Source organism: Thermomyces dupontii (assembly GCF_041956625.1).
Source record: "Thermomyces dupontii strain NRRL 2155 unplaced genomic scaffold VTN31scaffold_3, whole genome shotgun sequence".
Lineage (NCBI taxonomy): Eukaryota > Fungi > Ascomycota > Eurotiomycetes > Eurotiales > Trichocomaceae > Thermomyces > Thermomyces dupontii.
This window is the reverse complement of record NW_027192309.1, coordinates 319987-339796: the sequence shown is the minus strand read 5'-3', so window position 1 is coordinate 339796 and position 19810 is coordinate 319987. Positions and strand designations below refer to the sequence as shown.

The window sequence follows — 19810 nt, the reverse complement described above, 5'->3', positions numbered from 1 at the left end:
TACGTCGAAGCTGTTGATTCTGCCAAGCATTTCGCTCACCGCCTTCCCGTATCGATCATGCTCGCCAAATTCCTCCAGTTTCGCGGCTTCTCCACGCCGAAGACCCCTCTGTATCTTTTCTTGTAGCTGCAAACGGAAGGGTTCGTGATCAGCATGGCGACTCCTAAAGCTGCCTCGGGTGGCTCGGGCAACAATGCCTTCAAGGTTCGTTCGCAATCTCAGTCGATGGGGAGAACATGGGTTATTGACGGCGAGCTTAGGACAAGGAAAAGCCCATGGCAGTTCGTACTGCCAACATTCTGGCTGCTAAAGGTAAAATACCGGCCTGGTTTGTCTATAGATTAGTCTACTGACTCTTCTGAAGCCGTGGCAGATGCTATCCGGACGGTACAGTAATCCCGGGCTCTGAAAGGCAAGGCTGAAGGTCTAACATTGAACAGTCGCTTGGGCCGCGGGGTATGGACAAAATGGTAAGAGATTCAACCAGCTCATGAAGTAAAGTCTCCCCCGTCTAACCATGGGCTTAGATTCAAACCGGCAAAGGAAACACGATCATTGTACGTATCCTCAGTTCTGCTGCCGCTTCCGCCGATACTGATATCCCAAGACCAATGACGGAAACACCATGCTGAAAAGCATGAGTGTAATGCACCCGGCCGCGAAGATGTTGGTGGATCTTAGTGCTGCGCAGGATGTCGAAGCAGGTGACGGAACAACTTCGGTGGTCGTGATTGCGGGAAGTCTGCTTGGAGCTGCGGAGCGATTGCTGGCGAAGGGTAGGGTGTGCCTATTTCGGTTAGCAGAACGAAAAGCTCATTCCCTTGGCAGGCATCCATCCTACAGTTATTTCAGAATCCTTCCAAAGGGCCGCGGCCGCTGCCGTGGAAATCCTTCATGACATGTCCATCCCCGTCAACCTCGCAGACCGGGCGGCCCTCATCCAGGCCGCGACGACGTCTCTGTCTTCCAAGATCGTCTCGCAATACTCGAATCTCCTCGGACCGATGGCTGTCGACTCCGTTCTCAAGATCATTGACCCCAAGACCGCCGAGAACGTCGATCTTCGGAACATCCGAATCGTTAAGAAAGTTGGGGGTACCATCGAGGACAGCGAGATGGTTGATGGGCTGGTCCTCAACCAACCTGTTATCAAGAGCGCAGGTGGGCCGACGCGGATTGAAAAGGCGCGGATAGGACTTATCCAATTCCAACTAAGCCCTCCTAAGCCAGATGTAAGCTCACCAGCACGCCGAAAAGGCTGGCCGGCCTACTGATGTTTTCGCAGATGGAAAACCAGATCGTTGTCAACGACTATCGGCAGATGGACAAGATCTTGAAGGAGGAGCGGCAATATCTTTTGAATATGGTCAAAAAGATCCAGAAGGCGAAATGCAACGTTCTACTCATTCAGAAGTCTATCCTTCGCGATGCGGTCAACGACCTCTCACTTCATTTCCTTTCTCGTCTCAAGATTTTGGCCGTGAAGGATATCGAACGCGATGAAGTCGAGTTCTTGTGCAAGAGTCTTGGATGCAAGCCTGTTGCCAACATCGATTCGTTCTCGGAGGACAAATTGGCGACTGCAGATCTTGTGGAAGAAGTGCATTCGTCGGGTGCTCGTTATGTGAAAATCACCGGCATCAAGTCCCCCTCCGCGAACCAAACGGTTTCTCTCGTTGCTCGCGGTGCCAACGATCTCATCCTTGATGAAGCTGAGCGATCTCTTCACGATGCGCACTGTGTTGTTCGCTGCCTTGTCAAGAAGCGTGCTCTGATTGCTGGTGGTGGTGCCCCTGAAATTGAGATCGCCCATCGTTTGGGTCTAAAAGCTCGTGAATTGACCGGCACCGAGTCGATTTGCTGGAAAGCCTTTGCCGATGCGATGGAAGTCATTCCTACGACACTTGCTGAAAATGCCGGGCTGAATTCGATCAAGGTCGTTACGGATCTCCGACATCGACATGCGCAGGGCGCGAAGAACGCTGGAGTTAGTATCCGCAGCGGTGGTGTCAAGGACAACATCACAGATGAGAATGTGCTGCAGCCCCTCCTGGTCAGCACCAGTGCCATCGAGCTAGCTGCAGAGACCGTGAAGATGATTCTCCGCATCGACGACCTTGCTTTGTCAAGGTGATATCGTGGAACGGATAATAGGGGTCATGGGCAATGGCGTCGATGATACAGCGGACTTGAATCAGGCGTACATGATGCTCACGTCATTTGATTGTACGGAGTAGATGATATAATAAAAGTCCATTTTCTTGCAAGAGATGATGTGCATAGAGTTTCATCTTCGATGTATGCTCGAGAGCTCCAGGTTGTTACATTATCCGTGCTCGTCGTGCCCGAAAAGCACGTTCCTCGTCCGGCTGCCAACATCATCTGGACTTTTCGCATGTGCAAGTAGAGCGTCCATTGGTTTCATCGAGTTCGTTTCATCTTGAAGAAGCTAGAATAGCTCAACCCTCAAGGGAACCTCCACGATCCCAGTCTTCAGTCATCGTTCGGTGTCTTCATAGTTCATGTGCAAAACCAATGCCAAGAGCGAAATATGATTCAATTTAACGTTTTGTGTATTGCTAATTACGCCGTACGGTAACTTAACTAGTTACATGTTTTGACCAATGTCCAATGACCATCACTGGTTTACGTGATTCTCCATTCTACTCCGTATGCAGACTGGTGAAAAAGTCCTGGAGATAACGACAAGCTTTGGTTGCCCCATCTTGCCGCTATTATTGGTCGCCCAGACTTTGGCCAGTTGGCCCCTGGGCCTGGGCCATTTGAGAGTGAAGGGGTGCCTCGGTGATCACGATCATGTTTCATCCCAAATTCTAAACTTCGAAATGTCACGCTGAGGACGGCTGTATTAACTTCAAAGAGCATGGATCATCGCTCTTTTCTCGAGTGATATGAGGGTTTTATCTTGTTCCCCCATTGGAAGTCTACATCCCAGGCTACTCCAAGTACCAGGTATGCGACTCGTACGACAGCTAGTACAGCTTAGCCTAGAGTTCACTCGCAGTCGAGATGGATAAGGAGAGCAATATGGGGCGCGACGAGGAGGCCGTCCCTCTCACATACCGTCTGTCCGAGTCCAGTGCCCGCAGCTCGATCGATTCTTTGTCCACGGACGGTTCTCTGTTGAATGCCGAATCGTCGAGTATCGCAAAGCAAAAGCCAGAGACGTCTGGCAACGTCACTTATCACGATTTCCCCGAACAAGATGTCGATTTTGAATCGGCACACGGTCTCTTGGAAACCGCAACCTGGAAGAAAAAGGCGCGTCGTACATCACGGCTGCTGTGGATTGTGGTTCTCCTTTGCGTAGCGGGTTGGGCGGTGGCATTCGTCTTGTTTTTGGGAAATCGGATCGGACACACTGCTGTTGAGTCCAACGATCTTGACGCCGATACCCGTTCAAACTACGGAAAGCCTATTACTCTAGATTCGGTCCTATCCGGCACATGGAGTCCCACACGCCATTCAATCTCGTGGATCGCCGGACCAAACGGTGAAGATGGACTATTGCTTCAGCGGGGAGGGTCCCCAGCGAATGGAGGCTACCTGCGCGTCGACGATGTTCGTGAGCGCAATTCCCAGGACAAAAACAGCAAAGGTTGGGTGCTCATGAACTCGTCCGCTGTGGTGGTGGATGGCAAACAACTTTCTGTCAATGGGCTTTGGCCAAGCCCGAATTTCAAATCGGTGCTCGTGATGGCTGATCAAGAAAAGAATTGGCGGCATTCGTATACCGGAACATATTGGCTTTTTGACGTCGACACACAGACAGCTCAACCATTGGATCCAGACGAGCCAGATGGGCGGATTCAACTGGCCTCGTGGTCTCCCCGTTCCGATGCGGTCGTATTTACGCGAGATAACAATATGTACCTGCGGCGACTGTCATCGGAAAAGGCTGTTCAAATAACTAAAGACGGTGGTAAAGACTTGTTTTATGGAGTTCCTGATTGGGTTTACGAGGAGGAGGTTTTCGAAGGCAACAGTGCAACGTGGTGGTCGAAAGATGGGAAGTATGTGGCATTTTTACGCACAAATGAGTCGATGGTCCCTGAATTCCCAGTTCAATATTTCATGCATCGGCCATCGGGGAAGCTTCCTCCACCTGGTCTGGAAGAGTACCCTGAGGTGCGACAGATCAAGTACCCTAAGGCTGGGGCTCCAAATCCGATCGTCAGTTTGGAATTCTACGACATGGAAAAGGACGAAGTTTTCTCAGTTGACAACTCGCACGGATTTGATGACGATGAAAGAGTGATCTTCGAGGTTGTCTGGGCCACTGACAGCAGGGTTATCGTGAAGCAGACAAACAGGGAAAGCGACATTCTTAAGGTCGTACTTATCGACGTGGCTACTCGCACTGGCAAAGTAGTGAGATCGGAGAACATCACTGACATCGATGGTGGATGGGTCGAAGTGTCCAAGTCAACCACTTTTGTCCCGGCAGACCCATCCAACGGCCGTCCAGCTGACGGCTATATCGAGACGGCGGTGCACGACAATTACAATCATCTGGCGTACTTCACTCCGCTCGACAGCAACAAGCCGAACTTCCTCACCTCCGGCCCATGGGAAGTGGTAAATGCTCCATCCGCAGTTGATTTGAGTCGCAATTTGGTTTATTTTGTCGCCACAAAGGAAGCGCCCACTCAGCGCCATGTGTATAGCGTTAATCTGGATGGGACTGACCTGAAACCTGTTACGAACACCTCAACCGGCTACTATGAAGCGTCGTTTTCCAGTGGAGCTGGATACGCTTTGCTCACCTACCATGGGCCCTCGTTCCCATGGCAGAAGGTGATGAGTACTCCAAGCAACCCTGTTGCATACGAAGAAATAATCGAAGAGAACCCAACCCTGAAAAACCTTGCGAAGGAATACGCTCTTCCAATCGAGATCTATGAGGATATCGTCATCGATGACTACACCCTTCCGGTGGTTGAACGTCGCCCACCGCAATTCAGTGAATCGAAGAAATATCCTGTCCTGTTCTTCCTCTACGGCGGGCCAGGATCTCAAACTGTGGACAGGAGGTTCAACATTGACTTCCAATCCTACGTTGCGTCTGCCCTCGGCTACATTGTCGTCACGGTGGACGGTCGGGGAACGGGTCACAATGGCCGCAAAGCTCGCTGCATTGTTCGAGACAACCTCGGACATTGGGAAGCTCACGACCAGATCGAAACGGCCAAAGCGTGGGCTCGAAAGCCGTACGTCGACGAGAATCGGATAGCGATTTGGGGTTGGAGTTATGGAGGATACATGACGCTCAAAACGCTGGAGCAGGATGCCGGCCAGACTTTCCGGTATGGCATGGCCGTGGCACCAGTGACTTCATGGAAATATTACGGTAAGATCCTCTCTCCCTCCGACCCAGCCCTGGAATGTGGTTGTTGACCATTGTGAAGATTCGATATATACCGAACGGTACATGCACATGCCCCAACACAATCCCAGTGGTTATGAAAATTCCAGCATCTCGAACATGACGGCACTGTCCCAGGTGGTTCGGTTTCTAGTCATGCACGGCACTGCCGACGACAACGTCCACTTCCAGAACTCGCTCTCTCTGCTTGACCATCTGAACCTGGCAGGCGTCCATAACTACGATGTTCATGTGTTTCCTGATTCGGACCATAGTATTTTTTTCCACAATGCGCATCGAATGGTGTATGAGCGTAAGTTTGTCTATACCGTTTCCATGACTCTATCAGCATCGTGGTTACTGACAATACTCCAGGTTTGGCGTCATGGCTTGTAAATGCATTCAACGGCGAATGGTATCGAATAGCGGATCCGTTGCCAGACAAAACTACTCGGAGATTGTTGAAGAGATTTTGGTCGATGTTTCGATAGACAGGATCGATATCAAATGCGTTACAATATGCAGATCACATTCGGGATAATTGCGTACATCTTAACCCAAGTTCCGGTGCTGGTAATTATTTCGGGACAAACCTTTACTTTGCCCTCGCTTCGCTCGGGATCGGCTTGAGCGCTTCGCGGTCGATTGTATGATCTGAGTCCCCTTGTGCAATATATGACCGACTGTTTCTACGCATGGATTTCGTCGAGCCTTCACCTGTTGGAGCCTGTCCAACCGCCCGATGTCGGCGCCAAGCGAGACAAACGGCTGCTTGACGAAATGAAGCGCTTGGAAAAGCTGCAAGAGCGGACTTTGACCAGGTGGTCAAAAAATACCTAGTCCCGGCCCCTTCAACTTCCAGTGCCGCGTAATTGCGAAACTATGTACCCAGGAACACCTTTCCACACAGCACACAGATGATAGTAGTAAAGATGATGACGTACATCGGACAACATTCATCACAGGAAAATAAAGACATAACCCGACCCATACAGGAAGAATGAAAATCGTAACAATCATACACTCTGTCTCTCCGTTGCTTCCGCAAAAGCATTAGAGTTCCAGAATTCATCACGCATGAACGAACTGACATCTGAGTTGCGGTATTGCCGAAGCTCCTCACGCCGCAGCCCTTGCAACACGTCTTCCGGTCCCACCGCCATGGAAGATCTCCCCGTGCCCGGAGTGTCCGAGACACGCGGCGCGAAGATGGGTAGGAATGGTCTACGCATTGCTGCCGCATGCTTGCCGGACTCCGTGGAGGAGTAGCTCTGATCGGAGCTGAGCAGGGACCGCCCATACTGCGACCCTCGCACCATCGATCCACGAGACGTAGCGGCCTGAGAGTAGGCGGATGAGTTGACAGAGGCGGATGTCCGCCAGGACACGACGACATTGCGGGGGATAGTGATGACTTCTTCGTCGACAGGCATGCCGGTCTCGGCGTCATCGCTTGCGGTGCCTTCAGTCTTCTCTTTGTCCCCAGTGCCAATGCCGCGATGGCTGGACGAATACGCCTTCATGCTCTTGCCAACCCACAGCATTTGCTCGTGCTCACGCAGGTATCGCTCGCCGCTGAAGGACTTTTGAACAATTCCTCGCGTCATCATGCCCAGCTTCCGACGTTGTTCGCTCTTGTCGTACATTCGACGAGTAACGGCCGCCACTTCTTCTGGCGTCGGAGATGACGACAATTCAGGAACGGGCTCCGGGTCATCGGCGTATTTGCTCCATTCTCCGAGCATGGCAAGCATGTTGATTTGCGCGCGTGCCAACGCTTCGGCATCGTTCGGCGCGACGACGGCACTGTACCGTGAGAAGTCATCGGGATCGCTGAGCACTCGAAGGGAGGCTCCAACATCGGTGCAGACCACAGGTGCCCCAGTCAGGGCTGCCTCGCCCAAAGCCAGTGGGAGGCCCTCCGACAGTGACGAGTTGAGGAATAGCCATGTGTTCTCCAGGACCTTCATCGGATCGGCCGTGCCACGGAGGGTCACGCGACCCCGGAGCCCCTTCGAGGCAATCAGCTCCTGGCATTCCGTCGAGTAGGTAGGCGCTTTATCAATGGCTCCGTAGATGTCCAGATAATAGTCATCGAACTTCCAATGATTGATGATCAAATCGGCGGCCAGAATCGCGGTCTTGATATCCTTCGCATACCACACATGGGAGAGCATGGTGACCGTCGGACGCGGTGACTTGATCTCCTTGACCGGCGCGAATTTTTGCATGTCCGTGATACCGTTGACGACAGGATCAACCTTTCTGCGGAAACGGTTCCGATGCTCCAAACTTCCCTGACTGGTGCCAATCTCGACTTCCCATCCTGGATTGAAGAAATCCGCACACGGTGATACGATATCAGCGTGATGAAGGATCAGCACCGACGTCAACCTCAGCAGACCCAGGAGAGCATTTCTCACGAACGGCGGCAGCTTAGACAACGCAGAAGAAAGCACCAGGTTTGTTTCGCGCCAGCTAATGGCATGATCCCAAATCTGGAGAGTGCAGCCCCTCTTGATCTTGCACACAACGCCGTATGTAGCACTGACGCTATGATGGGAGGCCTGGAAAACGGGCGGAACCTTCTTCGGAACCGGAATTGAGAAGATGAACAGGTACCGGAACCAGAGCTCCAATGCTGTGTCGAGATGACCAAGTGTCGGAAGCTCCGTGTCGAACCACTGCGTCGATGGGACAGCGTTGGGCATATCCTGCGACAACCACAGGTACCGCCAGCTTTCTTTGACAATCTCACTCGTCCAGACCTGCCCCCAGTGACGGAAGCTGTCGAAATACGTGTTGAGATTGACGAATGCTCTTGTAGCCTGTTGGATATCCGTATTGGACAGATTGACAGCACGGGCGCCCTTCACAAGTGCCGTGAGAATCGGGATGAAGTTCGTCTTGATGTCAAGGTCTGTGGCAGAGGTGTTCGAGTCATCTACTTCGGCATCCAATTTGTTCTTGAACAGGCCATGAGTCGGTGTCAAAAAGTCCAAACCCCATAGTGGAATCACTTTGAGAGTCTGGACATTTTGTTCCGTCTGGTGCTTTGGAGTGCCAAAGTCGTTCGCAGACTCGCAGATCATATGCCATTTGATCGTCCGCAGGGAGTTGATCATGTCCCGTCGACATGCGGAGACACCGCCGCCTTCGTTTGGCCATGTGCCCATGTCTGACGCCATGACGTGTAGCTTGTCGCCACCGTCGAATGCAAAATCAGACGAACGAGTGAAGTTGACTGCGTCACCACCAGATCCGAAGCTGAACAGATCGCCTAACTTTATGGCCAAGGGCGTCCAACCGGACAGGGAGTCATCCAAATCCGCGCTAGCCATAACAGCATCAGCGCGCAGATCGAGATATTTCTTCGCTGACGCCAGGTCGCCCAAGTCACGGGATCGCCAGTATGGTGCCAGGACCTTATCGTGCCGGAGCAGTTTCTCGTCCAACCATCGTACAATAACACCGTCAAAATCCACGCGCTCTTTCCACGCTTTCCAGAGGAGTGACCTGGCTCGTGACGTGGATACGGGAAATCTTTTCTTTGTCAGGCCAAGCATTCGGGTGATGAAGTTCGTGTCCAGGCCGTTGCAGAAAAGCAGTGGATTGTCCTGCAGGAAGCTTGTATTTTGGGGCTTCTTCAACACCCCAAGATGATCAAACTCGATCATTGGCGGAGTTTGGATCTTCTGGCCATTCAACGAAGTGAATATCGTCGGATGGAACCGGTGGTTGTACAGCCAGCGACTTTCGTACACATCAGAGCCATGGACAAACGTAGCCTCCGTGACTTTGGAGTGAGGGATCCAGCGCTCGACCTTTTCTGGGTGACGACGAGGTGGTGCACACCAAGAAACCGTGCAACTCATGTACTCCAGGACAAATTCGGCGCGGAGGAGCTCGTCACCGAAGCGTGGATTCTTACGATAGTGATACTTGAAGCGGACGAGATTGCCATCTCGAACGTAGGATCCAGATTCCACAAGGCCTCTGCGATTGTAGTGGATGCTCTGCATAGCATCCTTGCCACGGACACAACGGCGGCCGAGAGGAATCCGGGGATTGACATCTTTGGCCAATCTGAATCCTCTTTTCGCCGGAGAACGGTAGTCGTAGTGGTACTCATTGACCAGTTGTCCCTTTTCGAACTCCTCTCGGACCTGGAGAAGCATGCTGTTGGTATAGCTGTTGACGTACTTGAGCAGCTTGGTATCCTTCGGCTCCGATTTGTGCGTTCCAGCGTATATGCACAGCCTGAACCCTCCGGCTTCTGGGTGCTTGAATGCAGTGAACGTGCCATCCAACCCCTGGATAACCACCCGGTCTTGTTTGATGTCGACGGTCATTCCCTTGGTCTCCTTCCATAGACGCTCAACATTATCTCTCTTGTGGAAGAGGAAGAATACCAGAACCGCATCCTGCAGTGACCTGGCATAAATCCATACCACATTCAAGAATAAAATCAAGGGTTTGCAAATGAATTTTGGTTTGTCCTTCATCACGTAATTGAACTCCCTTTGGAACTCTGGTTCGGCAATAATAGCCATAACCAAGTACTTGATCATAATTCCTAGTCCATACCAGATGCTGCTCAAAAGCATCCGGAATCGAGAGATTTGCTGAGGTTGCTGTGTGATGTAACCGGCAGGATTAGGTCGTTTGGACCCTGTGGGCTTCTCTTCGCCGAGGCTTGCGTAGTCCACAATGGTCATGGAAATAGCACAGCCCAAATTGCATCGCGAAATATGAACAGTAAGCGCACTCGTGTCAAACTTGCAAAGACTTTGCTCCAGCCATTGCCATTGCGTTTCCGTGACAGTGCAGGGTTCACCGAGACAGCGAGTCAATAACGTCTTCCGGATCTCACTTGGGAGCCTGTCCCAATGAAGATCAGGCTGGAAACCAAGGCACAACTGCCGAATGAGTTCGTTGTTGGCCCATTTGCGGATGAAAGAGGGGTCTTGATTCTCCCGTAGTTGGCGAGATATGGTTTCTGTTACTCCTGGACTCACGAATGATTCGGCAAAGATGGCGTATTCATGCGGTATGTCCCGCAGGGCTTCTGCAGTCGCATGAACAAGCGTCTCTGCAATCATCCGAGTGTTTTCAGTGACGTCAAGGCGATTGTTGAATGACCGACCCACTGCGATCAGAATTTTCAAGTGGTCATCACAAGTGCAACTCAAAGCATGGATTCCAGGACCAATCTCATTCTCGAAGACAAGCTCGACCGATACTTTGTTTCTTTCCCAAGCTGCAACTGCCACCTGAATCATATCTTCAACGTTTGGGAATGCTTCGTTGATCGTCGGCTCTGCCTTGCACGAGAGGAGGAGTGTCTTGACTGAGGCACCTGGTTCGCTTTGCGGGTCAATCAGTTGACGTGTCGTTGCTGGAGCGTCGACGACCCTCTGGTAGATAGCCTGCAGCTCCTGCTGAGACCACTCCGAATCGATCCACGGAACCACATGTGCATGGAATGTGCGACCGAGCTCAACTGGCGACTGGGCCTTGCGCGGCATCCCAAGCTTGGCCGTCCAGAGCGCCGTCAGGGCTACTGACCATGTTGCGACACCAAGAGCAATGACGCCGGAGTAAAGGAAGGACTCATCCGTCAACCTAAGTGCGAGGCCAACAGGCAAGGCAATAACAACACTTGCAAGCAATGGCTTAAATGCATGCGGGCCGGAGAAAATCTTGGTGTATTGATACCACAAGAGCCCCGTGTAGGCAAGAACATAGGCACAATACATGATCATGGCGTCGAGAGACTCTGTAAACCCCCACACGAGGCCGCCGGTAAGAGCAATACTCCAGACGTGCCACATCAAGAACTTGAACAGTGTCTTCCAGTAGACCCGTCGTTTGACTTGAGTGGCATGTTTTTGGGCTGCCCTGATCTCACTAGTAGACTTGATAGCAACGGGGGTCTGCTTCCCGAGGAGCGCGTGTAGGTGTTGAGCCCTCGTGTCAAGTAGAACGGCTCCAATCAAGTAATATGCCAATCCAAGCCCAATTGCTGTGCGTGCTGGATTATGAGTCCCGACAGTGAGACCAATCAACTGACCGCCACACAAAAGGTCGACCCATTTGTCAAGTAGAGCGATGACGAAGTAGAGAATTCCGCAGCCGACCTCGGCCCCTGACTGACGCCAGTGAATAAAAGCGTTGTGCAGCCGGATGCCCTTCTGGGCGCTCCGCAGAGTATCAAGAGCAACCTTGGTTTGGATGTTCCATCCAGAGCTGTATGGAATAGGTCGTGGAATATCCGCATAACGGCAATACCAATCGACCAGGAAGTTTGTTGCATCCCAGTCTCTCGCAAGCTCCGCAACCAGTCCATCTCGACTTCGCTTGGTAAAGAAGCCCTTTTTCCTCTCGGCAAGGACTTGGCTCAGTAAAGCTTCTCGACACATTTTCAAAGCTGCGGGATCAGTCATGTTGTCGAGCACCTTCTCATTATTGCCAGCATAATTCGCTATGTACCACTGACGAATTTCACCGTCGTTTGTGAAGCGAATTTTCTGGTACCACGTCGCCCAGTTTGCGCTGGTGGCACGAAGTCCCAGAACAAGCAGGGCGAGGAAGACGTACAGGACAACCAAGTATATCAGCGAATCGTATCCCACGAATACGGTAATAATCGGCGCCAGGAATAGAACCGGGATACAGGAGAGAATGATTTTCCGGCCTGAAAGGAAAGGCGTCGAAGGGAATGTGTAGCAAGCGATGGTGGCGAACAGCGTCAGGTATGCCGTCAGGGCAACGAGGTATAAGGAAAACAGAATAGCTTCGCGCGGCCCTCTAACACACGAAATGACAATGAAGCCAATGACTGCGCCTAAAAATGTGAATCCGAGACCGGCGATCAGGCGGGTCAAGACGAACATGTTCATGGCGGAGAAGGCCATCGAGACTAGATAGTATGATCCACCGCATGAGATCCATGTCCCGATTGCGCCGGAAAGCAGTAGAGAAATCATCAGCGCAGTGGTGGCCATCTCCACGTCTTGCTCGGACATCCAGCTGGACAAATAGAGCCCTCGGCCAATGAACGTGAGAAGAATGATGTCAATCAATGCTGGAATTGCAAATATGCTCAGGAATGTAAGTCGTTGATATCCAGGCATGGTAGGCGTCTTCTCCTCAGGATCGACATCAATCTGAGCTCCCGCATACGCGGTAGCTAATTCTGGAGCTCCATTCACCCAGAGAGGAGGTTGACGTTCACCATAGTACTCCCTGAACCTGTCGGATAAAAGCTTGCCAAAATTGCTGGGAGACATGTCGAAGTACGCCTCACAACGGGACCCCAAGGCAAAGCACTCGGCGAAAGCCGCAGCTTGATCGGACTGGTTATTGAAGAGAGGATTGCGGTCGGTGACCTCGGCGTATATCTCATCAAACGCAAGCTTTCTTGTGGCGCAGAATATTGACAAAGCAAGCATATCGATGTGAGCATTGATCGAGCCTTTCTTCACGAGATCGCTGAGAGCTTCGGTAATTGTCCTCAGTTCACCCTCGCGCCGATCCTTCATGATCTGAACCAGTACATGCTCCACTTTATAAAACAGCTCTAGTGACTCCCCGAAGGAGGGGAAGCTGCGATTCTGGCTGCTGTACCATGCGATTCTTGAGTGTAGTAGTTGTTCAGCAGAGACCTCCCCACTGAGATATCCCGTTGTGTTCAATTCTTTCAGTTGGGATAATGTCGGCCCAACGATAAGCTTTCGGCGAATATATGCGCAAAGATTGTCCACCAAATCGGATTTGGTATCGGTCAAGGACAGATGTCGAATGTATGTCAGAAGCTCGGAAGGAGTCATAACGTCGATATCATGTACCAGGCGCCGCGGAAGGCCAGTGCCTTCCACCAAGTCCTTCGACCACTTCGCGAAAGCTGTCTCATACTCGAAACAGACGTGGCGAGGAAATCCTTTGCTTGAAAGAAATGTGTGCAGCACTGTCCCCACAAGGCCGGGAGCATTCTTGGACAAAAATACTTCGAAGCTATCCGGATCGGCCTGGTAAACAGCCCAGAAACGGTTTTCCGAGTCTTTGCGAAAGCCCGAGTCGAGGCCCAAATTTACCCTTAGATATTTGTTCGAAGCCCACGCCGAGAGTTCTTTGACAGCGGCCACACCTTCGGAATGCCAGGAAAGGTTCGACGCCTGAAGGAAATTATCATGAAATTGTCTCAGAAGGAGCCCCATGTCTTGTAATTTCGCGGAAGAAACCGGATGTAAAAGGCCTAAATTCTTCAGTCGCTGTTGTGACTGAAGGATGTCGGTAAAAGCAGCGGCGGTGACTTCCGCGCCGAGAGGAAAGCATCCGAGTCCTGTTATCTCCGTTCCAAGCATAGAGAGAGACAATGGATTCCCAGAAGGCTTCTTGGGCGAAACCCAAGCAGGGGGACTTGGCAAGGTCAAATGCCCTGGATTCTTGTGGGACGGCGGTGATTCCTTCGAGGCAAGGAAAGCACGCAAAGATGGGAACAACCGCGCAAGTCGTTGCCATGAGAACTGGAACTCGGTTGTCGATGCAATTGCTGCATTTGATCTCCAGGTATCGTGGATTGTCATAACTTGGGAGTCTTTGAGCCAACCAAACGCTGATATCGGCTCCTGGACTTTGGCGTTTACGGACGCATCGGTCAGGGAACGTTTCGAACCGATCCACGTCAACACGCTGTAGAAATTGCACCACTGCAGTGCACGCCGAATGACCGCGTTTGAGACAGTGACATTGTCCTCCACCGTTTCCCATGCCATGACAACGAAGTCCCTCATGCAAGCTTCGGCAACAAATGCCTTGATTGTATTCCTCAAAGTCGTCATCTGGAAATAGTCGCGCTTCTCGCCGTTCAGCAGGATGCTTGCATTTCTGAGGACAAGCCCCGAGATGCATTCATCCCGCAGAACTTTGCCGTCATTGAGGAAGGCAGGGGGAGCTGTCTCAAGGTACACATCTAAACCAGCTCTCTTGAAGGCCCATATCAACTGTTTAAGTACCGATTGATTGAACGCCGCTTCCCATTCCGCAAGGAGGATGCCAGTGAAGTTTGCACCGTTAAACGCTTGACGAATGCCGCCCGTGATGTTTTCAATCGCCGCAAAGGTGCTCCCAGCATTTCCCTTCAGCAATCTCAAGTTCACTCTACCCAAGATGCGAATGTTTTCAACAGTCGAAATGGCTGCCAGAGTGCCTTGGGCAAACGGATCAACAATGAGAAGATCCCATTCTCGCAGTAGTCGCGATTCATCCGCGGTGAGAGGATGATGGAAATCACCCAAATAAACGCCGAATGAGGAAGCCTTTCGTTTTGGAGAAGGGGAGTCGGGCAGAGTCAAGTGTTGACCGGCAAAGTGAGCAAGATGATCAATGACTTCTTTTGGCACGACATCCTTGCGTTCTCGGGACTGGGGCCGTTCTCTGTCAGAAATGTCATCTCTGGCTGATATTGGAAATTGGACTACATACCCTCCAACGGCGGAACAATCTTCGTACTGCAGAAAAGACTAAATAGCAACATCCTAGCGTAATAGCAGCGGCCACGAGCCCTGCGAGAACCTAGACAGGTAGTTAGGAACATATCATGAATCCGAGGAACTATTAGCGTCTGAGCATACCAATTGCCACCAATGCTCATGTGTCTGCCTCCAGGGAACAGGTTCAGTGGGGTCGATATTAGCCATTTTTTGGACGAGACCAGCCCGATTCAAAGATCTTCCGATTCTGATGAGATCAAGTTACACCATTGGAAATCATCTATTCTCTGAGCAGTTCTGAAGAGACTGGCAGATGTATAAGAGAGACCCGTGTATGTTCGAGCGACTGACAATTTGAAGTGAAAGAGAACTGTTCACTGAGGCAAACTGGAAGGCCAAAAAGCAAGACGCAAAATGAGTGTGCTTTCAAGAATGCGAAATCCCGAAGATGAGAGAGAGGGCGGCCGATTACTCTTCAATGGCCAGTGCCTATACTGAACACACATAGCCTAATAGTATGAGTATACAGCTACCGTGCCGAGGACCCATGTCGATCTCGCGTCATCGGATTCGCCGGCGACAACTCAGCAAATTGGTTAACTGGCAGCTTTAGGTTACCTACAGGCAAATGAAACGGTGTCTAAGAAAAGATACAGACATGCAGAGGGACAAAGGCGGGGGGCAAACTCGTGTTTCATGCCAATTCATAGTCTACTGAGTACATAACTACTATGTACTTCGGACAAACAACATAATGTACGGAGTACGACTGTAGCCTACTATAATATTAGCATATTGGTACCTCTGTGCATATTGAGGCGGCTACAAAAGGGTGAAGAAAGATGAGGCGTGAGAGCTCACAACTTATCAATGGACCCATCGCCTTCAAATGAAAACCACACAAAATGCCATCAAAATGCGCTGTTCTGTTAAATCTGATACGGGCCATACGGCAGATCTCTCAGAGCCAATTTTTCCTTCGCTAGAGATACGGATGACAGAGTCAGCACCCAACCGTATCGTATTGTAAGGATATAAGACGGTCTTATACGCACACCTGAACATAGCTTGCCGCTAAGTTACAACTTTGGAACAAGTCGTAGTACGCGTACTTACAGTACAAAAGTAAACAGCGTACGGTTATTGTTCTGTACCATTGGCTAACTAATTATGGACAATTAGGGCTTTAGGCCACAGTTGGCGGCTTGGCCAACTTTTACTCTGCGGATCTGTTTCAAAAGCAAACTCCACTTGTCGGCTTGGAGGATCCTACCGCCTCCTCGGCTGCCAGCAGGCCCATCGTGACTCCAATGAACCATCAGTCCTTGAGCATGTTGATCTTTAGGTAATCTTCCTCCGTCCGGAATGGGCCGATAGATAGCCGACCATGAATCCCCACCCGCCCGCTCCGCTCGTTCGGCGGTCCCGGCAATGAATCCCATATATGTACGGAGTACTCCGAAGTTTGAGCTTCATCTCAACAAAGAAAGTTTTGCCTTTGTCACCGCATGTGACCTTCCCTGCAAGCGAGTAATTTGGCTGATGAGCATCGTCACTGCGACAAAATGATTAGATGAAGAGGTACTGTCAGCAGAAGATGTTCAGGTACCGGTGGCTCTGGCTGGCGGCTAATTCTTCATGATCTTTGATTATTGCGGCATGTACGACTGTCGAAGGCTGGCTGGGACTTTTGCTTACCGTATCGCGGTAAAGCAGATTGTTGGTCTCAGAACATCCAACCCCTAACATCAGCGGCGAGAAGCTGGGCGTTCTTGTCTTCTCTGGCCTAGCCGAACTCACTCGCCAAGAAAAAAAAAAATGTCTACGACCCTCCAGAAGTCAAGTCTTGACTAGTCTGTCATACGTTGGTTGAGTGTCGCAAACTATTTTGTGTAGCGGATTTGTAGCCTATACATTGTGATGTCAACCAGGCCAATGATTCAGCAACAAGCAGCTTACTGTGTAACCTTCTCTTCAGTCTCATTGTTATAGACACACTGCTCAACGGATTGAACCTGCGGCTTTGTACCGCAGTTCACCATTCATTGATTTGGCTTCCATTGGTCCACCATCGATACTTCCGGAAACTGCGTACACGATTTGGATCATTCGAGCGCCGTAAACAGTCGCAAGGACGTCAAGAGCCGCTGGCTACCAAGTCCCAGCATTACGATGTCCCTAAGTGCAGCCTGGCAAGTTAACGCTGCTGTTGGAGCGGGCAATGTTCAGTCAACCATCTTGGTCATTGCCAAAGACGCCGCGTCCGTGTCTATTGCCACGTCGGGACTCAATGGATACGGCATCCCATTCAGTTCATTGATCGTTCCTCAGACGGGAGTGGAACTCCCCGAGCTGAACAGCAGCTCTGGCGGAAACTTCGGGGGTATTGTTGTTGCCAATGAAGTCAGCTATGACTATGGAAACGACATTGGGTATCGAAGTGCCTTGACAGACGACCAGTGGAATCAACTATACGCGTATCAGTTGGAATATGGTGTTCGAATGGTTCACTACGGAGTGTACCCCGGACCCAAGTACGGAACAACGGCGCTCAGCACCTGTTGCGATGATGATGAGGAGCAGGAAGTATCGTTCACGGATATCAGCGACTTTCCAACCTCGGGTATCAAAACCGGCGCTGGCGTTAGCACCCAAAACATAATGCATTTCCCTGCTTCGATCTCGAACACTTCAACGACGAAAGAGATTGCTCAATTTGCCCCGAACAGCAGGTTCAACGAACCCAGCACAGCTGCGGTCATAAACAACTTCGATGGCCGTCAGCAAATGGCTTGGTTTATGGGTTTCGATACATCGTGGAGTCCTACCTCAAGTTTCTTGCAACATGCTTGGATAACCTGGATAACGCATGGTCTCTACGCCGGATACCGACGCGTCAATCTAAACACCCAAGTCGACGACATGTTTCTCGAGACAAAACTTTACCATCCAAACGATTCGGCTTTCAGAGCTCGCCCGGAAGATATGTCTGCCATTAAGGATTGGGTGTCAGACATCAATAAGAAGCTGAACTCTGGCAGCGAGTATTTTGTCGAAGTCGGCCATAACGGCAACGGAAACATCGAATATAGCGCCAAAATCGACGAAAACGCGTGCAATGGTGGGGAAATCAAGGCCGACGACGTTGCTGCCACTCCCCTCGAATTCAAGAAACCTCTCGGTACCGGAACAGATGTGTGGCCTGAGACTCCGACAACTTACAATTGGAGTTCGGCTTGCACTGACTTGGATCCCCTCAAGAAGTGGTGGTCAACGCCCGAAAATCGAGATGCGTTTGGAATCGTCTCACATACCTTCACCCATCTCAGTGAAAATAACGCGACGTACGACGACGTCTACAAAGAGATCTCCTTCAATATCGCATGGCTTAAGCACACCGGTCAGGACCAAGGTGCTCGCTTCACGGCGAATGGCCTCATCCCCCCGGCGATCACTGGCCTTCATAACGGCGACGCGTTACGGGCTTGGGTCGACAACGGCATAACGAACTGCGTGGGCGACAACACTCGACCTTCTTTGATCAATAAGGAAAACGTCATGCATCCGTACGTCACCACTATGGAAGCGGATGGGTATGCTGGCATGCAAGTCAATCCGCGTTGGTCCACTCGTATCTATTTCAACTGCGACACACCCGAGTGCACGACGAAGCAGTGGATCGACACATCCGCCGGTTCGGGTGACTTTCACAATCTCCTTGCTGCGGAGAAGTCGGACACAATGCGCCGGCTTTTCGGCTTGAACCGTGCCGGTTATATGTTCCATCAAGCCAACCTCCGAGTCGCGGACGCTGAACCCATTACTATCAATGGAGTGACGACCAAGCTGTCAATCTTCCAAGCCTGGGTCGAAACCATTGTTCAAGAATTCATGCGTTTGGTCGACTGGCCTGTCATCACTCTCAAGCACGCTGATGTAGGTAGCATGTTTCCCTCTCAGGAACCGAACGCTAACTGGAAGGAAGATGTCGGAGCAGTTTGCTGCTAGACAGGCCCGTGATGCATGCAAGTATCGGATGAGCTACAGTATCAAAGAAAGCAAGATTACCAGCGTGACAGTTGACGCTCAGGATTCCACATGCAATGCTGAAATTCCGATAACTTTCCCAGTCAAGCCAACTAGCACGAACAAGTTTAGGACGGAGCAACATGGCAACGATCCCCTGACGGTCTGGGTGAAACTTTCCGGCTCTCCTGTCTCGTTCGATTTATCTTCACCAATTTCTTTGTAAAATACCTGCTTATTTCAGTTCCCGGTCTATTGTTGCGTCAAGACATCCTTGCAGCCTGGCGTTCCCTGTTCTTATATTTGTCAGGATTCAGATGATCCTCTGTTCAAATGTTGCCCCAAGGGCGAATTGTACTGTGATACACGCTGTGCATGCGAAATATATTCTGTTGTCACTGCCGCCAAACCAAAAATGATGCCCATATACCAACTCGGAGCAATGTGCACGACGCGAAAGGCAAGTACTCGTAATCCTTTCCTTGCTATATACTCCCATTTCGTGCCTATTCCAGAAGGATCAATAAGACGTATGGAGACGAGAATACGAAAGCCACACGCGAGCCCGCTTACTCAATACTCACCGATAAATGTAGATGTCTGATACGCCCACGTCAACAACTGGATCACGCCACGGATGACACGAAATCGGGTATCAATCCTAGAAACGACTACGTATAGCAGTGTGATATCGTCGACGAAAGATCTACTCTTAGATCTGAAACAAAAAGTACCCGGCTTTGCCGAGTTGCAGTAACCATTGGTTGTCTGAAATGTGCCCGCTAGTGGATAGTAGTCGAGTACCAGGTAAATCCTTTCGAAATCACTTGAATCAAGGGCTGAATGATGCTGGGTTGAATAAGGTCTTCATCGAAACATCTTTGATCCAAACGTTTCTAGGTTT

At 50.9% G+C, this 19810-nt stretch overlaps 4 protein-coding genes across 4 annotated transcripts; 3 read left to right on the top strand and 1 right to left on the bottom strand.

Annotated features, from left to right (window-relative positions):
- Window positions 1-153: 153 nt before the first annotated feature.
- Window positions 154-2134, top strand: VTN31DRAFT_3559 (uncharacterized protein; the record flags this gene model as incomplete). Its single annotated transcript, XM_069403851.1, has 8 exons — window positions 154-204; window positions 261-312; window positions 365-387; window positions 441-470; window positions 528-557; window positions 608-776; window positions 829-1232; window positions 1286-2134. 8 exons carry the CDS (start codon window positions 154-156, stop codon window positions 2132-2134), a joined length of 1608 nt encoding a protein of 535 aa, XP_069260884.1.
- Window positions 2135-3030: 896 nt separating this feature from the next.
- Window positions 3031-5877, top strand: VTN31DRAFT_3558 (uncharacterized protein; the record flags this gene model as incomplete). The annotated part of the gene is made up of 3 exons (XM_069403850.1): window positions 3031-5371; window positions 5430-5699; window positions 5762-5877. The coding sequence occupies 3 exons, from the start codon at window positions 3031-3033 to the stop codon at window positions 5875-5877; spliced, it is 2727 nt and encodes a 908-aa protein (XP_069260883.1).
- A 525-nt stretch (window positions 5878-6402) lies between these two features.
- Window positions 6403-15087, bottom strand: VTN31DRAFT_3557 (uncharacterized protein; the record flags this gene model as incomplete). Its single annotated transcript, XM_069403849.1, has 3 exons — window positions 6403-14811; window positions 14873-14962; window positions 15022-15087. 3 exons carry the CDS (start codon window positions 15085-15087, stop codon window positions 6403-6405), a joined length of 8565 nt encoding a protein of 2854 aa, XP_069260882.1.
- Window positions 15088-17052: 1965 nt separating this feature from the next.
- VTN31DRAFT_3556 (uncharacterized protein) lies at window positions 17053-19132 on the top strand (the record flags this gene model as incomplete). The annotated part of the gene is made up of 2 exons (XM_069403848.1): window positions 17053-18816; window positions 18866-19132. The coding sequence occupies 2 exons, from the start codon at window positions 17053-17055 to the stop codon at window positions 19130-19132; spliced, it is 2031 nt and encodes a 676-aa protein (XP_069260881.1).
- Window positions 19133-19810: the final 678 nt, after the last annotated feature.